The sequence below is a fragment of the Stenella coeruleoalba genome, assembly GCF_951394435.1.
Source record: "Stenella coeruleoalba genome assembly, chromosome: 15".
NCBI classification, from domain to species: Eukaryota; Metazoa; Chordata; class Mammalia; order Artiodactyla; family Delphinidae; genus Stenella; species Stenella coeruleoalba.
The window spans coordinates 74591480-74615976 of record NC_137161.1 but is presented as its reverse complement, the minus strand read 5'-3'; the positions used below and the strand labels follow the sequence as shown (position 1 = coordinate 74615976).

Sequence of the window (24497 nt, the reverse complement as noted above, 5' to 3'; positions counted from 1 at the left end):
AAGATGGGTAAAATGCTTGACATCTCCTTAGTCGGAGCTGCTTTTTCAAGAAGGGATAGTCCAAAGGAAGGAGTCTGTAAACAGGACAGAGATGGCAGGGCAGAGACAGCAGCCAGCGAAAGCCAACGTGGGGCCGTCTAAGGAGAGGGAAAGAGAGGTGGGCAAGGGAGGGGGAAAGACGGGGCCAAGCTGACCCAAAAGCGCCGGATTAAGGCTGCTTTGAGCTGTTCTTCTAACATAGAAGCCCAGCCCTCTCTGACCATATCATGCTAGCAGGCTGGATAGTAAGACTGGCGAAAACTTTAAATCAGTGAGCATAAACCTGATTTATTTGCTCCCACCCCCTCCCCTTATTATCCTTTTACGTGCATAAGCAACAGCAACTAACATCAAAAGAAAAGGAGAAAAAGCCCTCCCAACACCCTTTTCATGCTCCATCAATCAAGCTGCTCTCAGTATGCGTTTCTTTTCTCCCCTGAATCACGTGGACTTTGCCAAGCTTCGTTTTAATTCCTCATCTTGCATTAAGAGAAATGACCTGTGGGGAGGCGGAATCCCACGGGAAGCAGAGAATGGAGGAGGGCTGGCTGCACCTCAAAGAAATCTATGTGGTCAACGTTTGTGTACATCTTTATGAAGATGTCCTTGCGGCACCTGTGAACATATAGCCGTTTTAAGACATGGGGGGGTTGAGGAAGATGGGGGAAGAGTAAGATGCGGAGATCACCTTCCTCCCCACAGATACATCAGAAATACATTTACACGTGGAACAACTCCTACAGAACACCTACTGAACGCTGGCAGAAGACCTCAGACCTCCCAAGAGCCGTGTGGATGAAAGGCTCTTGGTGCTCCAGCCAGGAGTCAGGGCTGTGCCTCTGAGGTGGGAAAGCCGAGTTCAGGACACTGGTCCACAAGAGACCTCCCAGCTCCACGTAATATGAAACGGCGAAAATCTCCCAGAGATCTCCATCTCAACACCAAGACCCAGCTCCACTCAACGACCAGCAAGCTACAGTGCTGGACACCCTATGCCAAACAACTAGCAAGACAGGAACACAGCCCCACCCATTAGCAGAGAGGCCTAAAATCATAATAAGGCCTCAGACACCCCAAAGCACACCACCGGACATGGACCTGCCCACCAGAAAGACAAGAGCCAGCCTCATCCACCAGAACACAGGCACTAGTCCCCTCCACCAGGAAGCCTACACAGCCCACTGAACCAACCTTAGCCACTGGGGGCAGGCACCAAAAACAACGGGAACTACGAACCTGCAGCCTGCAAAAAGGAGACCCCAAACACAGTAAGATAAGCAAAATGAGAAGACAGAAAAACACACAGCAGATGAAGGAGCAAGGTAAAAACCCACCAGACCTAACAAATGAAGAGGAAATAGTCAGTCTACCTGAAAAAGAGTTCAGAGTAATGATAGCAAAGATGATCCAAAATCTTGGAAACAGAATAGAGAAAATGCAAGAGAAATGACTTGCATCGACTGGCAGTAGAATCCAGGTATTTAGGCGTTCTCGCCGCTGCGGTGTTTAAATTGAGGTATGTTTTGAGGTCCATATTGGTAAGTCCTATTACTGAGAAACAGTAATAAATAAAGGAGAGTTTGAAATTGAATTTTTGGAAAAGGACTTGAGGAGGAAAGCCATTATGTGCCCATCCAGTGTAGTGGAGAAACTGCGCACGTAGACTGGGAAACGCCAGCGCACTGTCCCCAGGATGGCAGAGGGGAGCGCTGAGGGGTTACTGTGAGTCCTCGCCTCTGGGAAGCGGGTTACCAGGGAGTCCCGAAATGGATTGGGAGGACGGAAGTAACAAATAAAATACTCTCTTAGCCAGCAATCTGTGTTGTCTTGAACAGATTTTGCCAGCCGGCAAAAGGCTAAAATTTGCTTGCCCTTAGATTACCAAATGGGGTTATTTACATAATTTCTGCACTAAGCATTCCTTCAGTGTTGCTTTTAACATTGTAAATGGGTTTAAGTGGTTTCCAAAGTGACTTCACATCTGATACCGGGAAGAATTCCTGTCTCTGGGGAGGCAACATCGAGAGACCAGCTCCAGAGCATTAGGGCTTCCCTCCCTAAGAGAGAGGATGGGAGGGGTCCCCAGGACAGGGCTTCCAGGTTCTCTGGGGTCAGATACTAGCTCAGGCCTTGAAAGGAGCACATGCAAGTAAGGACCCTGGAGGTGAAGGTCGGGGGCTCCCTTTCTGTGCAGGGATGGATTATAGGGGCTGCAGGGGCCTGTGTGGCCCTAGAACACTTCGTGATCCAGAATACCAGGATGTGGTCACAGGAACCACATTGGTTTATTTACCTCTGTGTCCTTTGACTCCCCTCCCCCACTTTTTTTAGGGGTAAACTTTTTTCTCTCCTATATTTCAAATCTACATGACAAAATCTAGAGAAACATATGTTTTCTTCTCTCCTGAGAGATGTCAGTGAAATCTCCTGTTACTTCAGGTATCTGTCCCTTTGAGTTGGGAAGAAAGCTTGCTAAAAACAGACTGGAGGCCTTCACAGAGAAGCCTGCCGCTTTCTGGCTGGCTGACCTGTCAACTGTCTGCCATTCTCCCATTGGAGTCCTGAGATTCCTCATTCTCACGTGGAGAAAAGCCAAACATAACTTGTGAAAAGCAGCATCGTGAAAGACATCAGAGTAGGACACTGCATCGTTTCCAGGTAGCCTGGGGTGTGCAGGGCTGCCTTGCTAGGTTTGGCTGAGACACCGGGATGGAGAGCCTGGGGCACCTCGGGGGAGAGGGAGAAAGTGACTTGTTTAATGTCATACAGCTGGTCTTTGGAGGACGTTGAACAAGAATATTGGACTCTGCTGCGGTTCATTCCTCTGCACCTCACAGCCCTCTCCACGCCAGCTCTACACAGAGCCCGGGGGACAGACCGCCCATAAGGAATGATTTGAAAGGTCTTGCACACTGACATCCAAAAAGATGATGAAGACTGAGGCAAGAGAAAGAGAAATGACACTGGAAGGCAACTTCATTTTCACCCTAAGGCCTCAGCTCATGATAAAAAGACAAACAACCCATTTAAAAAGTGGGCAGGGGATCTGAATAGACATTCCTCCAAAGACAGACAAATGACCAACAAACACATGAAAAGATACTCAACATCATTAGCCATGAGGGAAATGCAAATCAAAACCATAATGCGATACTACTTCACACCCACTAGGATGGATATAATCAAAAAGATGGACAAGAACAAGGGTTAGCGGGGATGGGGAGAATTTAGAACCCTCATGACACTGCTGGTGGGAATGTAAAATGGTGCAGCCGCTTTGGAGAAGTCTAGCAATTCATCAAAGATTAAACATAGAGTTATCCTATGACCCAGCAATTCCACTCCTAGGGTATATCCCCAAAGGAAATGATAACGTATATCCAGATAAAAACTTGCATATGAATGTTCATAGCAGGGTTATTTGTAATAGCCAAAATGGAAACAACCCAAGTGTCCATCAACTGACACATGTATAAACAAAATGTAGGACACCCATACACTGGAATCGTATTCTACTATAAAAAGGAATGCAATAATGATATTTGTTACAACATGGGTAAAGCTTGAAAACATGATGCTAAGTGAAAGAAGTCAACCATCTGAGATCCTCACCAAGCTCTGCTTTGCTTTTTCCAGTCCTCCGGAGCCTCCCCAAACTGGAATCCATCCCTTGAATCTTCTTTTCCCCATCTCTCTGTGTATTTATTTATTCATCTATTTTTGTCACAGCTTTGTTGAGATAGTCACATACTACTATCGCTTGCCCATTTACTGTGTACAACTCAATGGTTTTTAGTATATCCAGGAGTTGTGCAGTATTCACCACTATCGATATGAGAACATGTTCATCACCCTAAAAAGAAACCCATACCCGCTAGCAGTCACTCTATTCCTCTGACCCCACCCTCAGCCTTAGGCAACCATCAACTTACTTTCTGTCTCTATGGATTTTCTTTTACTGGACATTTCATATATGGAATCAAATAACATACAGTCCTTTGTGACCGGCCTCTTTCACTTACGTAAGTTGTCAGGGTTCATTCAGGCTGTAGCGTGTGTCTGTTTTTATTGCTAAATAATATCGTATGGATATATCATATTTTGTTTATCAGTTGATGAACCTTTGCCTAATCCTAGATCATGAACTTGACTCTTCCGTTTTCTTCTAAGTGTTCTATAGTTTTGGCTCTTACATTTAGGTTTTTGATCTGTTTTGAGTTAATTTTTGTATATGTTGTGAGGTAGTGGTCCAAATTCATTGTTTTGCATGTTGCCCCAGAAGTTGAAGTCCTCCAGATTTGTTCTCTTCAAGGTTATTTTGGGTCCCTTGTATTTCTATATGAAATTTAGGATCAGTTAATTTCTGCAAAGAAGCCTTTGGGGTTTTGATAAGAATTGTGTTGAATTTTAAATCAATTTGGGAAGTATTGCTAACATAACAGTATTAAATCTTCTAATCTGTGAACATGAGATGTCTTTCTGTTCATTCTCAGAATCCTGAAACTGTCTAGGGCCGCGTACCCATGGAACTCTGTGGGTTTGTATGTTGCCCACTCCTGGAAATTCAGCCACCTTCTTTTACCCTGTAAGGTCTCTTGCCTCTATTCCCCCATAGGCCTTTTGCCATATTTTGCTTCCCTGACTTGGCTTCCTTCCACTGCCAACAGCTGAGTCTGCCCCAGTTCATGGGGGCATCTAGTTGTCAGGTCACAAATCAAACTAGTCTGGATCACCTGCTGTCTACCAATCTCATAGCTCACATTCTCCTCCTTGAAGAAACAGGCAAGGTGAAGATTCTTGGTTATGAGAATTTTCCATCTGTATTATTTCCTTGTTGTGCAGCTAGAGTTGGGAAATAGAAACAGAAGATCACACACACACACACACACACACACACACACAAATTTGCCACTACATTCAATCAATAAAGGCCCAGGGGAGGTGGCCAAACACTCGAGAGGGTCCCAGTATCCTCAAGGAGGGAGTTTGGGAAACTGAAGGTAGAAAGGCTTGAAGTGTCCTAGGTTGGGATGAGCATACGTGGTCTGTGCTGACCTGAGTTAGCTCACCAGCACACTCTCATTTACAGAGAGTGTACAGGACTGTCTCATGGGTCCCTGAAACCTCTCTGTGTCTTCTTCCTCTTCTCCTCACCAGTACCAGGAATTCATTTTCACAAATCAGTCCTTCCTGACCATCAGAAATGCTTTGATTGTCCTTCTTGGGACTGAGAGAAGCTGGGTGGTCCTGTTTTCCTCTGGGAACAGGGCCTTTTGAGCCTGGAAGCCTGCCGTGCTCCTGCAAGAGGATGGCAAGTTGTCACTTCCTTGGGCTTTTGCATCCCTTAAAGGCAATTAACATTTCAGCCTTCCACTTAAATATGCTAGCAACAAGTGCAACCTGCACATGATGGCATTGGGGTGGATGCTTCCAGAAGGCCCGGCGTCTGTGCTCTTAGGACTCCAAAACAGAGCATATTAGCAAATGGAGAATTAAACCGTTGTACACTTTGTGCTGATACGAATAAAGATATTCTGTTTTTTTAGTTTGAATTTGCCATTATAGCTCCGTAGGGCCCAGCTTCAGCCAGATGGGAAATAAAACCTTCACAGGTGACAATTGTGCACCACTGAGAACTTAAGAAAACCCATGCGTCACCAGGAGCACATCACATGAATCTTGAAACCAATATACTGAAAACGCCATGTATTGGCGTTTCTTAGGAAGAGCTGCATTTTAATATCCTGAGCTGCTGTATCTATGAAAAGCTCCCCGAAACCATCTTTTCTACCAGTTTTAGTCAGGTGAGGTTAGGTTATGCTGCAGTAACAAACCAACCCCGAAAGCTCAGTGGCTTTATATGTGAAAACACATTTCTCACTCAGGCTGTCTCCTGAACCATTGCTTTCGGGCCTGGGGGAGGGAGCAGTGGCCTCTGGGAATTTCTCTGTCAGGCTGATGAAGTCCCTGCCCCCCTCCCCAGGTATGGCTGTGCGGGGGCAGCATGGAGGTCCTGCCTTGCTCACGGGTGGCCCACATCGAGCGGAAGAAGAAGCCGTACAACAGCAACATCGGCTTCTACACCAAGAGGAACGCTCTCCGGGTTGCCGAGGTCTGGATGGACGATTACAAGTCTCATGTGTACATAGCGTGGAATCTGCCACTGGAGGTAGGACCGAATAGCCCTTCCCCATCACCCTAGAGCACTGACGTTATGTTTGATGGGTCACTGATCCCTTTACTAAGCCAATGGTTCCTCCCCAGAAAGAGGCTCACCCTTGCAAAATTATAAGTGTACTCTGAGGTGGCTTACAGACCTCCAGGTTTTAGAACCCCTGCTTTACATGGGGATCAGCACCATGGAAATCTCTAGATCCATTTACAGAGATGAGCGGGATCTCACTGTGTTAATTCTGGTCTCCTATTAATCTTGACACCCTGCTTCTGAATGTACACGTGTCCAGAAGATCCTTGCCCAACGTTTTTGGCACCAGACCCTGCCGTCTGCTCTCACAGTGTGCCCTCCCGTGGAGCTCCAGCTGCCCCGTGACGTATGTCCCTGCTGTATGCTGGTTCCTTGTTTACGTGGCTCTTCGGTTCTCTTCCATATTCTACCCAGAATATAATCTCGGAAAATCCCCATGTTACTACAGCCCCACAGGAGTATTGCATGGCGGTTGTGCTCTGGCTTGGTTGGGATCCCAGCCCTGCCATTTACGGTTATGACATCCTGAACAAATCTACTTATCATCTCTGTATCTTAGGTTCCTCAGCTATAAAATGGGGGAAATAGCAGGTCCTCCTTCCTAGGTTGATTGTGAGAACTAAATCAGAAGTACTTACTCTAAGTACTAAAGTACTAAAACTAAGTACATGTGATGTACTTAAAGCACAGGATATGGAATGTTGGCAAGCATTTCTGTCCTCCAGAGCATAGCGGGGTGACCTATACCCTCAGCCACAGGTGGGTTTATCTGTTCAGCCAGAGCACATGTAGGTGTCCGAGCTGTGGCATTGTTCCCACTGAGAAGTGGCAGCCCCTGCGTTTCAGGAGGCTGGAGCCCAGGACAGCAGAAATGCAGTTGAATATGTGCGGGTTTGTGGATAAAGAGGCTAAAAGTGAAGAATTTTTATATGATTGTTGTTACAATTATTGAAATCATGTTCTAAAGCACTGAAAACCCCCTTATGGCCATGCAGCACTTTATAGCTGTTAAACTAGAAATGATTTTCCACATTATTATATAAAAATAGGCAACCTTTTTTGAGCTCCTTACACTCTCCCAGGTACTCGCTAAGTTTCTTATTTGCAATATTTCATTTAGCCCTCACAACAACCTCATGACAGAGGAACTGCCTGCCCTGGTGTTCTCCTCTGTAAACCAGAGATTGTTAACCCTGGTCTCATAGGGCTCCTGGAAGGATAAAAATGAGGCTTAAAACAGAGCATAACAAATAGTAAGTGCTCAATAAATGCTAGCTTGATATGAACCCACTGTGATGTCCATTTTACAGATGAGTAAACTGCAGCTCTGGCAAGTTAAATTGACTTGCTTAAGGTTCTACACCCAGCACATGGCAGGGCAAGGATGTGAACTGGCATCTTCACTCAACTCTGCCCACAGCCCTGTGACGTCAGTGGAACAGACGTTGTCATTTTTCTTGTTTGCAGATGAGAGTTGTGATCTAGGATGGGCGTGTGACTTGGGGTCCGAAGAAGTGAGGGCTGCCAACCCTATTTCAGTGCTTCTCCATCATTACAAACCACCTCGGTCCCTAATGCCAGTGTTCCCTACCGGGCTTTTCATAAATGACCATCCTCTTTAATCACGCTAAGGATATTAAAACAAAGAGTTAAATATCACTGCCCAGGTTTGCCTTTGGATATTAATGTTTGACATTTAAAGGGACTTTTCTTTAAAAAAAAAATCACTGTTTAGCTGCTGAAGAAGAAATCTTAATGAAATCATTTAAACATTTCTCCTGCTCCAAGATGATGCTTGGCTGTCCGCCGTGGAGGAGAGCGTATCCTGTCTGCACTGGGTCACAGCCATCCTGTGACTGGCTCTGGAATCGTATTTCAGCTACCTTATTTTCCCCTGTCAGCACACAGCAGCACATTACAGGTTCGCTTCTGTAAAAGCAGAGTGAATTATTCATTAGAGCATCATTACAAGCTTTGCAGTGGAAAATTATTTTCACGTCTGCATATAATGAACTTCGCAAAGAGCCAGCAAAGGGGGGAAATTACACGTGTACGGAAAAGAAAGATGGGAGGAGGTTATAGATGTTTATTTTCTCGTCTTAATCAAATGATTCCTCTAATAATTGGGTCCTGAGAGTCACTGAAGAAATGGCAGAGATGGGGATGGGGCCTAGGTTGTCAATATCAGTGTGTCGCGGGATCCCTTTCATGATGGTAAGGTCGGCTGACTTTGGGGGTTGCGTGCTGTGCTCTGGGGACAGTATTGTCTAGCTCGGGGCTAGAGAATCAAGTAGGGGCTTCAGATTTCTCTCTGACGGTTTCCCCGAAGGTGACGCTGCCTGTCCTCCACTCTGGCCAGCGCCCCCTGGTCACTAATGCCCTTTGCTTACTTTCAGAATCCAGGAATTGACATAGGCGATGTCTCTGAAAGAAAAGCCTTAAGGAAAAGTTTAAAGTGTAAGAATTTCCAGTGGTACCTGGACCACGTCTACCCAGAAATGAGAAGATACAATAACACCATTGCCTACGGGGAGGTAATTAAGACCACGCATGCTCTCGGCTTGGGTGGCTGTGCGGTGGGCTGTGGATTGCTTTGCTGGGGGAAAACAGGGAACAGGGTCTTTCGCTCATTCATTCATTCAATGATTAGTTTTTGGAGGTGCAGGCTTTGACAGCAAGGCTCTCACCGGCTGGTGGGGGGATACATGTAATCAGTGGGGGCGTGGGCGGTGTGGAGTGTGGAATGGACCATGAGTTCTGTTTAGGACATTCTGAGGTCCCCTGGGACATGTACCTGGGACACTGAGCAGGAAGTTGGGTGTAAAGAGAGGCGGGGACTGGACCTGTCTGTCCACTGCCCAGTGCCATGGGCCGGAGCCACTTAACTGCCAAAGAAAGGGTACGGCTGCTCTTCTCAGATTTTCTATGATGTCACCTTTCTGAATATTGAAACAGATTGACTTTTCTCTTAGTACAAATGCCATAAACCTGCATTTTAGAAAAGTTTGAAAATAGCGATAATAGCAATGAACACTTACAATGTGCCGGTACTGTTCTAAGTGCTTTTCACATATGTGTTCAGTCACCCTCACTTTACTAGGCAGTAGTGTTATTTCCATTTTATTGATAGGAACGCTGAGCGTTAGAGACATGAAATACATTATCTAAGGTCTCACAGCTTGTAAGTCATGAAGCCAGGATTAGACGTAAGCATTCTAATTCCAAAGATAAAGTACATTTGGTTGTATGGTCTGCTTTACTGTGTGTGTGTGTATTTCTTTTTACTAAAAATATAGTTTTTATATACATACATATACTTTTTATATACACCTGTCTATGGATATAGATATGGGTATAGATGTATATAGATATTTGAAACTAAAACCAGGCTGTCCACAATGCCTAATAATTTGAAATGTTACTAATAATAGAGAATATTTTCCTGTGTTAAGCCTTTTTCTGCAACATTATTAATGGCTGTATAAAATGGTACCTTTTGTGTATGCTGTGTTTTGCTTGAAAACATAGACATTTCTGTTGTTTCCTTTTTTTAAGAAAATATTCTAAGCAGCACTGCTGAGAACATGCATGTGTATAAGCACTTGGGCATCTTCCCTGTTACATCCCTGTGTGTTTGGATGAGGAATCGGTGGCACAGATTCTGGTCAGAGCTCCGGGAGCCCGGTGCTCTGGACCCACCAGAGATAGCCCACTACTTCTTGCATTTGGATTTCTTCCCAGGGCTCCCTGGAACTCCCCGTGACAACCAGGCTGACGCTAGGAAGACTCTCATGGACTTAGAGTGTTTCCTTTTTCTACAACTGTGAAGTTTTCTATTTTATGCGAGAAGCCTTTTGTAGGGAGTACATCAGCCCCAGGTTAAATCATCAAGGTGCAGGCGAAGCGTCCCTGTGGGGCTGGAGTCTGGATGGGGAGCTTGCTTCTTGCAGGGGCAGTGAGTGTAGTGGTTAAGGACTCGTGAAGATTCTGGACCCAGCCTGCTGGATTCAAGTCCGAGTGGCTCCTTTCAGCTTCTGTCCCCTCATCTGTAAAATGGGGAAGTGAAAGTACCTACTGCGTGGGGTTGTTGGGAAGATGAAACAAGCCGCCATATATAGAGTTCTTAGACCGGTACCTGGTACGTCCTACTACTTATTAATAGGTCCACATGTTTCTCTTTGTTTTTGGTTTTCAAAGATCAACTATAAAGGAGGCATCGAAAAATAGTGGGCAGTAAGTGGATTATTTGTAAGACAATTGGGTAAATTGCCCAGCTCTTTGGAAAAGAGAACAACTTAGATTTTTACAGCATATCATATCCGCAAGTATATTTCAGAAGAACTATAGCATTAAATGAAAGAAAAGAAGCCATGATCGAACCATCCGGAAATAGATATGAATCTGAACTCTGGGGACGGGCTCTCTAAGAGTGAAAGCTATGGAAGAAAATGCAAAGAAAAACGATATTTGATATGAGCTCATAAATATTAAAATAATCTATATATCAACTGAATGGAGAAATAATATTCCAAGCTGGAAATCTGTATGTCATAAATACTGTAGATGAGTGGATAATACCATTAATATATAATGAATTCTGTGAACTGATTTAAATAAAAATTTTGATTTAAATAAGAAAATAAAACATCCCCAAAGAAAAGTAGACAAAGTACAAGAGAACATACGAGTGGATGAAATGTTTATATTTATTTCATAATCAAAGAAATTAAAATTTAAAATACACTGAGATAGCTTTTTTCCTTCTACCAAATGCACAAAGGTTCAATTTTGGACTATATGTTGGTACTTTGCCAGCGAGATCTTAGTAATATGAAAAAGCACAGGTCCTCTGGTGAGAGTGCAAATTGAAACAAGCTTTTTAAAAAGCGGTTTGAACCACCTGTATTAAAAGGCTTAATGATAGTCATACTTTCCTCTCCACTCTTATCCCAAGCAAATAATCTGAAATGAGGACAAAGATTTGCGAGTAAACTTGTTCACCTCGGGGATTTATTTTTTCCTTGATCAAAAATTTGAATTTAACTTGAAGTTAGTTAAATATACTATATTAATAGTTTGCAGTAGTTTGCAGCCAGTTCAAAAGGTGTATACAAAAGTTTAATGATGTGAGAAAAATATTGATAATATAAGACTTAAGAGGAAAAAGTCAGGATTATAAAATTAGATTAGCTACCATTTTAGATCGGAAGTAAGCAAGAGAATAGTATTGGGAGGTGAAACTTCTACGTAGCGGGACAGACAGTTCTTATGTGGAACTGTTTATCATGTTTTCCCAAGTGTCACTAATGTTTATGTGATGATTTTATAAATGAAGAAAAATACCTTTGCAAAGAGAAAGAATAAAAATGAGAAAATGCCAGAAGTCCAGGGCACAGTTCCCCAGGCTGTGGACTGCACAACTCCAGGGCCTGCCCTTTACAAGAAGCACAGTGTAAATGACAGCTGTGGAGCTGAAGGGTGGAGTGGCCTTGGAGATAACATAGAGATCATAATCTGATTTTTGGAAGGGGGAAGCCTTTTGTTTTTGCAAATTTTCCTATCTTTTTAAAGTAATAAATTCAATACATACGTTACATAGAAAACAAAAAGATAAAACTTACGTCAAATCCCAATTCCCGGGACTTCCCCCGTGGCACAGTGGTTAAGAATCCACCTGCCAATGAAGGGGACACGGGTTCGAGCCCTGGTGTTGGAAGATCCCACATGCCATGGAGCAACTAAGCCTGTGCGCCACAACTATTGACCCTGCACTCTAGAGCCCACGAACCACAACTGCTGAGCCCGTGTGCCACAACTACTGAAGCCTGCGCGCCTAGAGCCCATGCTCCGCAACAAGAGAAGCCACCGCAATGAGAAGCCTGCGCACAGCAACGAAGACCCAAGGCAGCCAGAAATTAATTAATTAATTAATTATTTTTAAAAAAATCTCAATTCCCAGCTATGATCGATGTTAACATGTTAGGGCATTGGTTTCTCTTACTCCTTCTCTGCTTGCTGAGCTCACCATATACCGAAATATATTTCAGGTGGACTCTAGTATTAAATGGAAAAAACCAAACTGAATCAAATTCAGTTTGGTAACAAAATCTAGCATTATTTAGACAACTCTGTTTTTAACACTCCTGTGGGTTCTTTTCACCACACCCAGACCCCAGAGCAGTGGGAAAAAGAGGAAGGCAGAGTGAATATCACACTATATGAGTACTTTCTGGCCTTTGTTTTTCGTGTACAATTCTGTTTGGGAGTTTTTCCCCAGGCCAGTGAGGATTTCTGGTTTTAATGCTCCTTGTTCTTTCTTCATTTTTTAGCTAGCTTGTTTGGGGGCTTTTAAAAAGCTTTCTCATCATGTGCACTGTATATGCCCTGTTCTTATAATTACATTTTGGTAACCTCTAATTTATTTTTTAAATGAATCTCTGAGCCTCCAGAATGAAGGGTCAAGTGGTATGTGATACAAGAACTTTTACCGACCTCTTCATCGGTTGATGTGAATTTTCAGTCTTTTGTTAACATTATGTGGAATGTTAAAACTCAAACATTATTATACTTCATTTGCACTTTATACCTTCTTGAAGAATAACTTTTTAGTCAAATGCAGTTCCGTGACAGAATTTACCATTATTCAGACAATTGTATTTTAATGCTCACTGCTACTAGTTCTTTCTGCCACACCAGACCCCAGCACAGAGGCAAAGGGAGACAGACACCTCTGAGCAGGTGTCAGCTCCTGGTGTTTCTGCCTCACCCTACAAGCAGTGTTGGGGCCTACACCCACTTAGATAATAAGTCTTTCTTCCTTGAGTTGTACATTTTTATTCTGCTCTATCAGCTGGAATGTCTTAAATTAATTTTTAAAGAAAGATATGCAGGGAGGGATAACGTAGGAGTTGGGGATTTGCAGATACTAACTACTACATATAGAGTGAACAACAAGGGCCTACTGTATAACACAGAGAACTATATTCAGTATCTTGTAATAAACTATAAAGGGAAAGAATATGAAAAAGAATATATATATAAATACATATAGAGAAGATACACACACACACGCGCACACACACACACATATATAACTGAATCACTTTGCTGTACGCCAGAAACTAACACAACATTGTAAATTAACTATACTTCAATAAAAAGAAAAAATTTTTTAAATATATGCAAATACTTTATGTCCTGACTCTTACATGTGTAAGATATCGCCTTTCCAATGCAAAAGCACTTCAGTGTGTACAGAAACATTAGCCACCAACTCTTCTGTTCCAAATTCTGTGCTAGGCTCATACTGAAAAGCCTTTGCTCCCTAGTTCACTTTTGCTCGTCTTTTCTTTTTCTTTTAGCATTATTTATATGAAATATGACACACATACAATATGCATACACGAAACATGTGCAACATAATAATATAAAGCAAAAATCCGTGTAGCCGTCCCCTGGGTGGAAAACAGAACATTGCCAGCATCTCTTCCACTTATCCTCTTTAACATTTAGCTCAGGTGTCATCTCCCCTTAGTCTCTGAAGCCCTCAGACGGAGTGAAGGCAGGCTCCTTGCTGCCCTGGCATAATTCAGTCATTGTACTAGCTCTTCCTGTGTCTGTCTCTCTCTCCAGACCATGCTTCAGAGCAGGGACTCTTTTTTTTTTTATCTTTGTGCTCGTTCCACTTAGCACAGTACCAGGCCCTCAATAAATATTTATTAAGTTACTGAATGAGAGATGTGCTTGCATAAACATTAGAAACACAATTTAAAAGCCTGGCTTTCTGAAATCATTATATGGAACACATATGCCACAAAAACATTAATATCCTTAATATGTAAAGAGCTCTTACAAATCTATAATGAAACCACTTGAGATCCCAATGGGAAAATATGTAGGTAATTCTCAAAAAGGGAATAATTGCTAAATTTCAGTTTACTATTCAGTATAAATTTATAAAAACAGGATATCTTTTGTCTGCTCTCAAACAGTAATATTTTTTATTAATTTTTATCACCTCTAATTTTTATTTTACCCTTAGTTTAAATGCTTTGTTAGACTTCAGTAGACATTTTTACCATATTGCTCTTATGTATACATAAAAAGAAAAATAAACCCAAAATACATTGGTAAAGGTATTTCTAAAATTTCATCACTTGCAAAAATCTAACTCTTCTGAATTACTTTTTGACTCAGAAGTTGTCTGGGCTTTTCCATGTAATTAATCTTTACACCATCGAAAGCACTGGCAACAAGCATTTCCTTAAAGCATCCATAAAAGAACTAAAGTCATAGTGCTGGTCTCCTAAGCTAGCTTTGCAATTCTTTAAAGATAGCTCTCTTTGGACCAACTTTGGGAATGTTGTTTAATAGGTCTGATTCATCACTTCTCTCTACATCCCTCTTTATGGACTTTTGGAACCTTGGGTTTAAAAAGAATGCTACAGGGCTTCCCTGGTGGCTCAGTGGTTGAGAGTCCGCCTGCCGATGCAGGGGACGCAGGTTCGTGCCCCGGTCCGGGAGGATCCCACATGCTGCGGAGCAGCTGGGCCCGTGAGCCATGGCCGCTGAGCCTGCGCGTCCGGAGCCTGTGCTCCGCGATGGGAGAGGCCACAACAGTGAGAGGCCCGCCTACCGCCAATAAATAAATAAATAAATAAAAAGAATGCTACAGGGAAGGAAGGAAGGAGGGGAGAAAGAAAGGAAGGAAGGAAGGAAGGAAGAAAAGAAAGAAAGAAAAAAGAAAAGAAAGAAGGAAAGAAAAGAGAAAGAAAGAGAGAGAAAGAAAAACTATCCTAGGTATTTCAAACATGGGATTTAATATAAGGAATTGGTTTCCAAGAGAAAAGGGGTTATAGATATCAGAAGCTGCTTTCCCTCTGGCTTGAAACTTGTAGCTTCCAAAAAAAAAAAAAAAACGCTCCCCCATTGATTTTTTTCCCCAAGCTGATGTTCTTTTTCTTTCTCTCTGTCCAGCTTTGAGATATAATTGGCATATAACACTGTGTAAGTTTAAGCTGTACAACTTGTTGATTTGATGCACTTATGTATTGCAAAACGATGACCACCATAGCATTAGCTAACATGCCACATAATTACCATTTCTTTTTTGTGGTAAGAACATTTGAGATCTGCTCACTTAGCAACTGTCAAGTATGTTGCTATCAATATTGTCAGTTATAATGACCATGTTGTACATAGATGCCCAGAACTTACTCATCTTATAACTAGAAGTTTGTACACTTTGATCAACACAATACTTTTAAATGGTGAAACTCAGGACTGGTTAAGTATTTACATACCTTCTGGATAGGAATATCAGTTAGTCCAAAGCTTCCAGAAAGCAGTTGGGCAGCAGGTTTTAAGAACATTAAGGTCTCCACACCCTTTGATAGCGTAGGCTCAGGTTCTAGGAGTCTATTCTTAAGGAAACCTGAAACGTGAACAAAGCTTTATCCTTTGTTGCTCATTATAGCCAAAACGGAACAAAATTAAATTGTCCAAAATTGGGGAAAAAATTGAGTAAGAGGATTGTGAACCATTGTTACTTTCCTCTGTATTTTCCAAAGCATCTCAATGAGATGGTGTTACTTTTTAAATCTTTTTTAAAAAGTTATTAGAAGTCTGCCCAGTTGTCTGAACCCAGACGCAACTTGGGTGCGCAAAAGCAGATTGCCCCGTGCCTCTCTTCTTGATTTATCCCTGGTTAGTTTGGTTTCCATGGAGAATATAATCCGGAGGAGGCTCAGATGTATGGGGTAAAGCAACAATGTTGCCATTTTCCCACTGGTTGAGATTTCAGGTGGTGGGTGGGATGGACACCAATATAGAATCACAGTGGGCCTGGAGATCCAAATTAGGTACGTTCTTACATCCAAATTAGGTAAGAACTTACAGGTAAGTTCTTAGGTAAGTTTTTTCCTCCGCAGATTCATTCCAAACACTTAGAATGGTACCTGGTCCAGTGTATGCATTCAGTAAATATTTTTTGAATATATAAATGAATGTTGCTTGAGCTTTTCCTGACGGCAAGATTTTTTTTTTCTCTTTTGATTACTATTTTTCATGCCTCTATGCCAGTAATGACCTGAAAAGCTGACCCAGGGTTCCCAGGGTTGTGGGAACCAGTGCTGGTACCGGGGTCCACTTGGATAACCAACGTGTAGTCAATGTTCCTATGTCCGAAGGTTCTCTGAGATCTTCCTTTGTGCTGGGGATGGGGGAGCTATGTGCATGTGTGTGTGTCACAGGCAGAGGGCCAGTACCCACACCACCCACTGGAGGACTTTGTTGCTGAAGTGATCACCTCACAGACTGAAGCTTCGGTCCTTACTTGGGGGCGGGGGTGTGGGTCTCATGGCCTTTGCATCAAGACGTCAGAACCAAGCCACAGTGGAGCAGTGGATGGGGAGTAGCAGCTCCACCAGATGAGCTCTGACGGGTCACGTTTTGCCTCTTCCTGCAGCTTCGCAACAGCAAGGCAAAAGACGTCTGCTTGGACCAGGGGCCGCTGGAGAACCACACAGCAATACTGTACCCGTGCCATGGCTGGGGACCCCAGGTAGGAGCCCGTCTCGGATCAGGAAGGGAGTTAAGTTCACCGGACCTACAGGGGATTTGAAGGACTTCTGGGAACTCCTGTCCTCTACTTTGGTAATTGTTACCGGTTCTGAGCAGCCGAGAGGCTTTCTGGTGGTTTCTCTATAGAGACCAGGGAAAAGATTCCCAAGTGGTAGCATCAGCACAGATATTAAGAGGATCAATGGGTACATTTCCTACTGAAAGGAGACGGCATACAATTTGTGTCATTTGCTAATAGGCAAACGGATGCCACGTGTACATATGTTTAATTATAACCAAATATGCCTGTTTACAACTTCAAAGAGTTAGCAGCTTCCCTCATGAGAATCTGATTGATATCTCTGTTCTGAAAGGCCATCACCAGTTTGGTGGTAAGCATGGCCTGGTCTGTAAGTGCTGCTACAAGTGCCAAGCACTGATTGAGAAGGAGAAATGTGCTTGCAGTAATATTTCAAAGAACACACGTGTCTTCTGGTCTCCCAGGAGATAGCAAAGATCACCAAAAAGGGCAAAACAATCAACCAACAGAGTAAAAATAGAGCCTGGTAAATGAGTTTCCTTTGACAGCTTTGTGCTAGCCCTCAGTGTGTGTGTGTGTGTGTGTGTGTGTGTGTGCGCGCGCGTGCACGTATATGGGTGTGTGCACCAAGAGCTTAGCAGAAATCCTCTAGAACCAGGAGAAAATATATCCAAAAATGTCATTAGACTTGACATGCATCAAAGTTTGAACCAATTTTATGTCAACCAATAGTAATAAAAGGCAAGCTACAAACTGGGAAAACATTCAATCCCATAGGAGCACAAGATGGTTTGTTCTAAGCCAGACTTACAATTTCTGTTTGTTCATCTATAAAAGGAAGACAGTGGACAGAATGCCCCGTAAGCTCCCTTCATCTCTCTCATGTTTTATGGACACACACCTTACGTGCCAAGTTCACGTTCATCGGTCATACACACAGACTCTCGCGTGCATTTATGGCTCGTGGTTCTCTCCGCTCAGAGCACTTTTGCTTTCCCATTAAGCCAGCATCTGGAAAGAGAAGAGCTGTATTTCCTTTCCTATCACCGCAGGTAGTTCTCAGAATCCAGACCCTCCGCTCCCTTCAGTGTGTGATGTGTCCTCTGAAAGTGGACAAGTAACGCCAGGTTGCATTTGCTCCTTTTCTCCTTGCGGTCACTCTAGGAGGCAAGCAGGCAGCATGGGGAAACTGAGGCACAGAGGAGCAAGTGCCTGTGAACAGGCTCTTTTGGGTTGTGCTGGAGCAGGTTCTCCAGCACAACCCAAGCATTTTAAGTTCAAATCCAGTCCATTTAATTGCAGAAAATTTCCTGAGCCCTACCACTGCCTAAAAGTGCCCGCAGGGAGTAGAAGAACGACCAGGAAGCCCAGACCTGCTTCCTTCCGTGGAGAAACAGAGCTTTAACATCAAAGGCAAGAGGCTCTGAAGAGCCCGGTGTCTTCCTCCATTCATGTCTTCCTTCCCTCAACACATGGGTCTTGAGCACCTACTGCAGTCACTGGTGACGACTGTGTTTGGCGGTTGATAACATACAGCCCCCCCTCTCAAGCAGTTTAGACTGGAGGAGGAAAGACCAGGAAACCTACAGCGTAGAAGATGTGAGAAGAGTGAGATAGCCTGGGATGCTGGGTGCTAAGAGGCAGAGGTGGCCCAGTTTGGCCAGGGTTTAGAATGCAAGAGGGAAGGATGTGCTGAGAGATGAGGCAGAAGAGAGATGGAGAGGCGGCTCTCCAAGGCCTCATAAGACATGTTCCAAGGCACTGGGTCTCACACGTCAGTGTGCAGCAGAATCATCTGGAAGGCTTATGACAGCTCCTGGGCCCCATCCTCAGAGTTTCTGAGTCTGGGGGGAGTGGGGGGCACTGAGATATTGCATTTCTAACAAGTTCCCAGTGATGCAAGGATGCTGTCCTGGAGAGTTTGAGACTTGACCCTGAGGGCACTGGGGAGCCCTTGAAGGTTCATCTGCTGCTGCGGTGGGGGGCAGTGTGGTAATGGTATGTTTGTTTATTTATTTATTTATTTATTTATTTTTTTGCGGTACGTGGGCCTCTCACTGTTGTGGCCTCTCCCGTTGCGGAGCACAGGCTCCGGACGCGCAGGCTCAGCGGCCATGGCTCACGGGCCCAGCCGCTCCGCGGCATGTGGGATCTTCCCGGACCGGGGCACGAACCCGCGTCCCCTGCATCGGCAGGCGGACTCTCAACCACTCTGCCACCAGGGAAGCCCTAATGATACGTTTAGATCAGGCACAGCCAGTCCCGGAGGAGTTCAGAGAGGGATGGATGCTCTGGAGCCATCCTGACCATCAGTCCCTACTGACTCTCCAGTTCTTCCCTCCCAGGGTCTGGAGGAGTAAAGTGCCCTAAAAGTCTTGGTGGCCGGGGAAGTGGAGGTGGGGAGTTGTGGCCTGAAGGGGATGGTTGTGTCAGCCATTTAAGAGGCTGCGTCTTGGGAGAGGTCAGATGACAAGCCAGTTATCCACCCCCACTAGTCTCGGGCGGGATGGCTGGGAGAGGAGATGGTGACGTGGTGGTACTGGGCCAGGAGGGCAGCTGGAGCCTGGACACTGAGCCTTGGAGTTGCCCACTTCTGGGCCACCATGCTGTACGTGAGCATCATTTTGGGAAATGCCAGGAGTAGCTTTTAGAACGCTGAACTCCCAGGTTTCCTCGTCCGACCTTCTGAAGAGGTCCCATCTGAACTGAGTGCTTATTAACTGTGAGGTAACAGACACTATCACGTGCAGGGATTTGCGTAGTCAAAAACCAGCCCGTCAAACCAACTTCCGTGAATGAGGAAAGGAGTAAAGATGGTCCAGTAAATGCCTCTTAGAGACCTGAGGGCTTCCTCCTAGGGCTCGAAGCAGTGCCTTTTCACCTGGGTGTTTCAGGGGAAGGTTCTCCAAGCCACTCAGGAAGTTTTTGACAACCTGAGGGCCAGGGCACGAAGGCGGCTGCATCTGCCTTTCACAGCCCCGTGGCCACCTCCTCCCAGGGCCCCCTGCCCTCCCCATGTACCCTGACTGCTCAGAACCCCGGTCTGACACCCTTGTGATGCCCACATCTCCAAACGGTCTGGGGCAGTTCCCTGAGAACTTGACCTTCCAACCCCTTCTGTCCAGAGCCTTTACTCGTGTTGCATCCCCTCCCTCAAGGTCCCACCTGGTCACCTGCTAAACCCATCCAGCTGGGATGCCCAGGTAGCCTACCTCCCAGACAGCACAGGTGAAATGTTAGGAGAGTCTTTGCCCTGGTGACTACCTGCCTACTCCCTGCCAGGACAGGAGCCGGGCACCAAGTTCTCCTCTCCTGCTGGCAGCTGGTGGCCTTCACAGCCCAGTACAGGGGGCTTTGTTGGAAAATAGCTAGAATTCATCGTTCACTCATTCCACCTGCATGCAGAACTTTTCCAAGTGAATTCTCGTTCCGTTTAGTTGATGATGGAATGGCAAACCAGATCAGGCTGGTCTTTGCTCCCCCGCCCCCCCAACTCTGGGATGAATTCCTGTAAGTGGGGACCATGGTCGTTTTCCAGCAGCTGATTTTTTGAAAGTAGACCTAATGTTTCGTTTTGGTTTTTTTCTCTTCCACCACATGTTCTGAATTAGAGTGCATCCTTGGTACTGCTCTCCAGCTGCCAGGCTGCCCTTCCTCACGCTCACCAAGGTTTCCTCCCCCTCCTGCCCAAACCCGCTCCCCCTAGGCCAGGAGTGTTGCCCCACCAGTCACGTGCCTTGGCATCTTTTTAAACTACTTCATAAAGTGCCGTTGGGCAAACAAACTGAATCGAAGCTCCCGTGACAAGGCAACTCCCAGAAGAAGGAATTGGTGTTCCACAGACATTGTTAGTTTAATTAATGGACTCTGTGTTGTAATTTATTATCAAACAGCAATTAAACAGAGATAAAATAGGCACTGAGGAGGGTAATTTCCTGCCTTGCAACATGTGTTTGTCAACAAGATGGAAGCGGTTCCCAGCCACTCAGAGAGCCCTTCTCCATCGCGAGCGAGTGACCAGCCTTGCTCTTGTCTGGTTACTAATTTGCATTAGACAAACAGCCATTTCTTTTCTGAGCCAGTGTTTTATTTAAATTTTTTTTCTTTAAACTGGCTGTCTTTTTATCTTACAATTATTTTAAAATAAATTTTATATCACAAACATAAAAGAAACAGACGTCAAGGGCACAGGGGCGGCCTTCGGTGTTGGCTTGAACCCATTCAGAGCGGGAGGTCTTGTCTAGGGAGGCCCAGGACTCTCCCACACACTCCCAGCTTTTGCCATCCTGGGCCCAGGTCCCCGTGGGTCCCTTCATGCAGCAGCTAACGTCTCCCTGCAGGGTTATTGGCCGTGGGATCGCCCTCCTCTGCCAGCCCCTTCCTGTTCTCTCTCCCAGCCCACCTGGTGAACCTGTCAACCTTTCCCATTCTGATTTCCCTTGAGGGCAGAGGTCAAGAAGGGAGAACAAGGTAGGCAGTGCTGGGCCCGGGGCATCATTCTTTCACTTCGTGGTGCTCTCGAGTCCCTGCGACCGAGCTGCTGCCCGAGGTCCCAGTGATGCAGCTTCCTGGGCCAGTGCCGTGGCTGGACTGAGACAGGGAACAAGAGTCTGACAATAAACGCATTTTGGGTTTGGGTAACGTTCATCCTATCAGGTAAGTAGTGACTCCCCCTGCCGCTTTGAAAGTTGAGATTCAGGTGATGCCAGGCCACTTTCCAAACCATCCTGTGACTCCTGGTCTCGGATGCTGGGCTCTGCATTCGTGGGAGGGGACGCGTCTCACACTCTTGAGCCCCCAGACGTTCTCTAGCTCCCAGCAAGGCATGGAAGAAAGACTTGAAGCATGCGTAGGGGCGACACATCCAACCTGAGGACCAGCTTCACTGGTCATGGGGACCACCCACACAGCCTCACCGATTCCAGCTCCCTCCCGAGCTGTGGACCGACCACAGCTTCCAGCAGCCCCGCCATGGACAGAGCACGACCGGCAAGCATTCCAGTGCAGTGGCCCTGGGGACTCCACGGAACACTCTTTGAAAGAGCTACAAGCTGCAAAGGATGTTCTTAAGACGAGGTGTGCACCTTGGAGAGGAATTGAGAGAAGTCAGGCTTTGTTCCAAGGAACTCTCCTGTCCAGTGGGTTCCTGGGAGGGTATCACAGGTCTCCCCTGTTTGTCCTTCGGTCAGTACGTTTAGTCTTCCTCTCCCCTCTTTTCTGAGAAGCTCACATTCCCTCCCTCAGTTAATTCATCAACAGAATGACAGACGAGAATTCTTCTATCCCATAATTAAATGTAATCTCATCTTGGACTTATGCCTTGATGGCTTCGTCGTTTAAGCAATCCATCATCCAAACACCTTGTCACGATGATGCATTTTGCCAATAAGGCGCTAGTGCCGCGCGGAGCGACAGAGCTTAGCCTGCGGGGGGCACTCGGAAAATGCAGAAGTTCATGACATCCAGCACCCTTGGCTTCCAGGTGAAGCCATGTAAGGGGTGGGCTCAGGAGACGGAGCCACGAAGAGCACATAGGGGTTAGCACCCAGGGCAAGATGGCTCTGCCCCAGCGAACAGGCCCGTGATTCTGGAAGCAAGCCTCCCACATTCGGTAAGAAGCAAACCCTGTCATCCCTCGATTCCTGGAAACCACCACGAGGTCAAAGCAGAGCCGCCTTAGACGCAGTGGGACAACAGGGTTGGAGGAGCGAGGGCAGGTATTTTTTACGTTTGGGAAACCTACACACACACAAAAGAGACAACGGAAAGCAGGAGAGACAGTACCGGTGCTGAAGCGTGACATCTCGGAGGTTCTGAGCTGCAGTATTTCCACTTCCCATCTTTTACGCGATATTTTGAAAAACCCTGCCCCACATTCCGGTGCGACACTTAGAAATCCGTTATGCTTCGCGGCAGATTCTCTTTTTCTGTTCCTCTGACTCATCTTCTCTCCAAACATTCAAAACGTTTCTGGTTTTATTATTTCAGAGCTGTTAGCTCCTGCCTTCCGGGCTGTGCTATCATCTAGCCCGTGTGGGCATCCCTCACGCCCACCCTCTTCGCAGACCTCGAAGGAGAGCAGGGTTACTTGCTTTCTGCTCCCTGAGACTTTCCCGAGACTTAGCGGGAGACCCAAGCCTCTTTCTCTGCCATCTGCTTTGCTTTGCTTTTCTATTTCCAGTCCTTGGTTCCCACTTTCTAATTATCCCTGAAAAGTAGGTCTCACAGACCACATACAGGGAACAGGGATGCTTGATGTCCTAAATGGCATACAGAACTACAGACACATGTATTTGATTTTGCTTAAGGGGGACTCCAGGTTAAGGAGGAATTCCTGTACTTTTTCTCTCTCGCCAGAATGGGTTGATGAGCTAGTCTTCCCAGAAAATCGGAGTTACGATCATAAGTTGTTTTCCAGTGAAGATTCTTAGTTAAAATTTTACATCTCCTTAGAAGTTATTGGGTGTTGTTTGTTTGTTTGTTTGGGCCACTCCGAGGGGCTTGTGGGGCTTGTGGGGTCCTAGTTCCCCAGCCAGGGATGGAACCCAGGCCCTCGGCAGTGAGAGCACGGAGTCCTAACCACTGGACCGCCAGGAAATTCCCATCTCCTTAGAAGCTGAGTTAATCTTCCTCCAGACACGATAAGTGATGCAGGCAGGTTTTGTGTTGCTGTTAGGCTTGGAATAATGAAATCAGATGGAACACTAGGGTGGTGGCCACATTAGCAACTGAGCCTTCCTACCTTGCCCAGAGCTACTAAATTCAAAGCGAGTCACTGCCAATCTTCTTCGAAAAAGACAGATTTAAATCGTCTATAATCCTACCACCCTCAAACAACCATTATCATTTCTGAGGCTTGCTTTCAGCCTTCTTTTTTTTTTTTTTTTCAAAGAAATATGTTGCTCTCTTAGGTAGTTTTCGTATCACCGAATTAATAAGGAAACAACATTGCTGCTTCTGAAGGACAAGGGGGAAGGTGAAACCACCTAGGAAAAAGGTCTTTGTGGTCTTAGCACCATGAGATGCAGCAGAGCAAATAAATACAAAATGTTTCAACAGTCTTGTCCCCTGACCGTTCAGTTCAGAGTTTTGATTTCTCTTTGGAGCAGTGGTATCTGTTGAGTGATTGTTTCCAAAGACATTGCTTGTTTGAAATGAAGAGGATCTGAGAACAGGGCCGATCAGAATTAAGGGTGGATCCTAATGTCGACTGAAAACAAAATGCACAACCTAGAAGTTGAGAGTTAGGTTTTATTCGGCGGACTTAGAACTTCGAGCCCGAGAGACAGCCTCTCAGATAAACGCTGAGAAGACTGTTCCAAAGAGGAAGGGGGGAACCCAGGATACGTAGGAGTTCTTACAACAACCCCAGGTAGTCAGAAGAAAAGGTTACTGTAAATAAAAGAAAACTAGACTTCTCAAGTTACGGAATTTAGCACTTTTCTATGTATGGGAAGATGCAAGAGTCTGGGCTCACTGACACCATTCCTTTGATATGCACCTCGGCTATCTGGGGCCAGTATCCTGTGTTTTCTCATTCTGAGGCTGCACCGTCTGGGGTGGCTGCAGTTTGATGACTGCTAGACGGCAGGTACTCTCTGTTTCCTTCCTGAGTTCCCTCAGGGCTCACCGTCCAGGTGGCTGCAATCGCTG

At 45.3% G+C, this 24497-nt stretch overlaps 1 protein-coding gene across 2 annotated transcripts in view; it reads left to right on the top strand.

Moving 5' to 3' along the window:
• The window catches only part of GALNT17 (polypeptide N-acetylgalactosaminyltransferase 17), a 450322-nt gene that overhangs the window by 414431 nt on the left and 11394 nt on the right, over window positions 1–24497 (top strand). For both annotated transcript variants that reach the window (XM_079944095.1, XM_079944096.1), the window contains exons 7-9: window positions 6023–6208; window positions 8641–8778; window positions 16710–16805. In XM_079944095.1, coding sequence (XP_079800221.1) covers window positions 6023–6208; window positions 8641–8778; window positions 16710–16805 — 420 coding nt within the window. The remainder of the gene's footprint in view (window positions 1–6022; window positions 6209–8640; window positions 8779–16709; window positions 16806–24497) is intronic.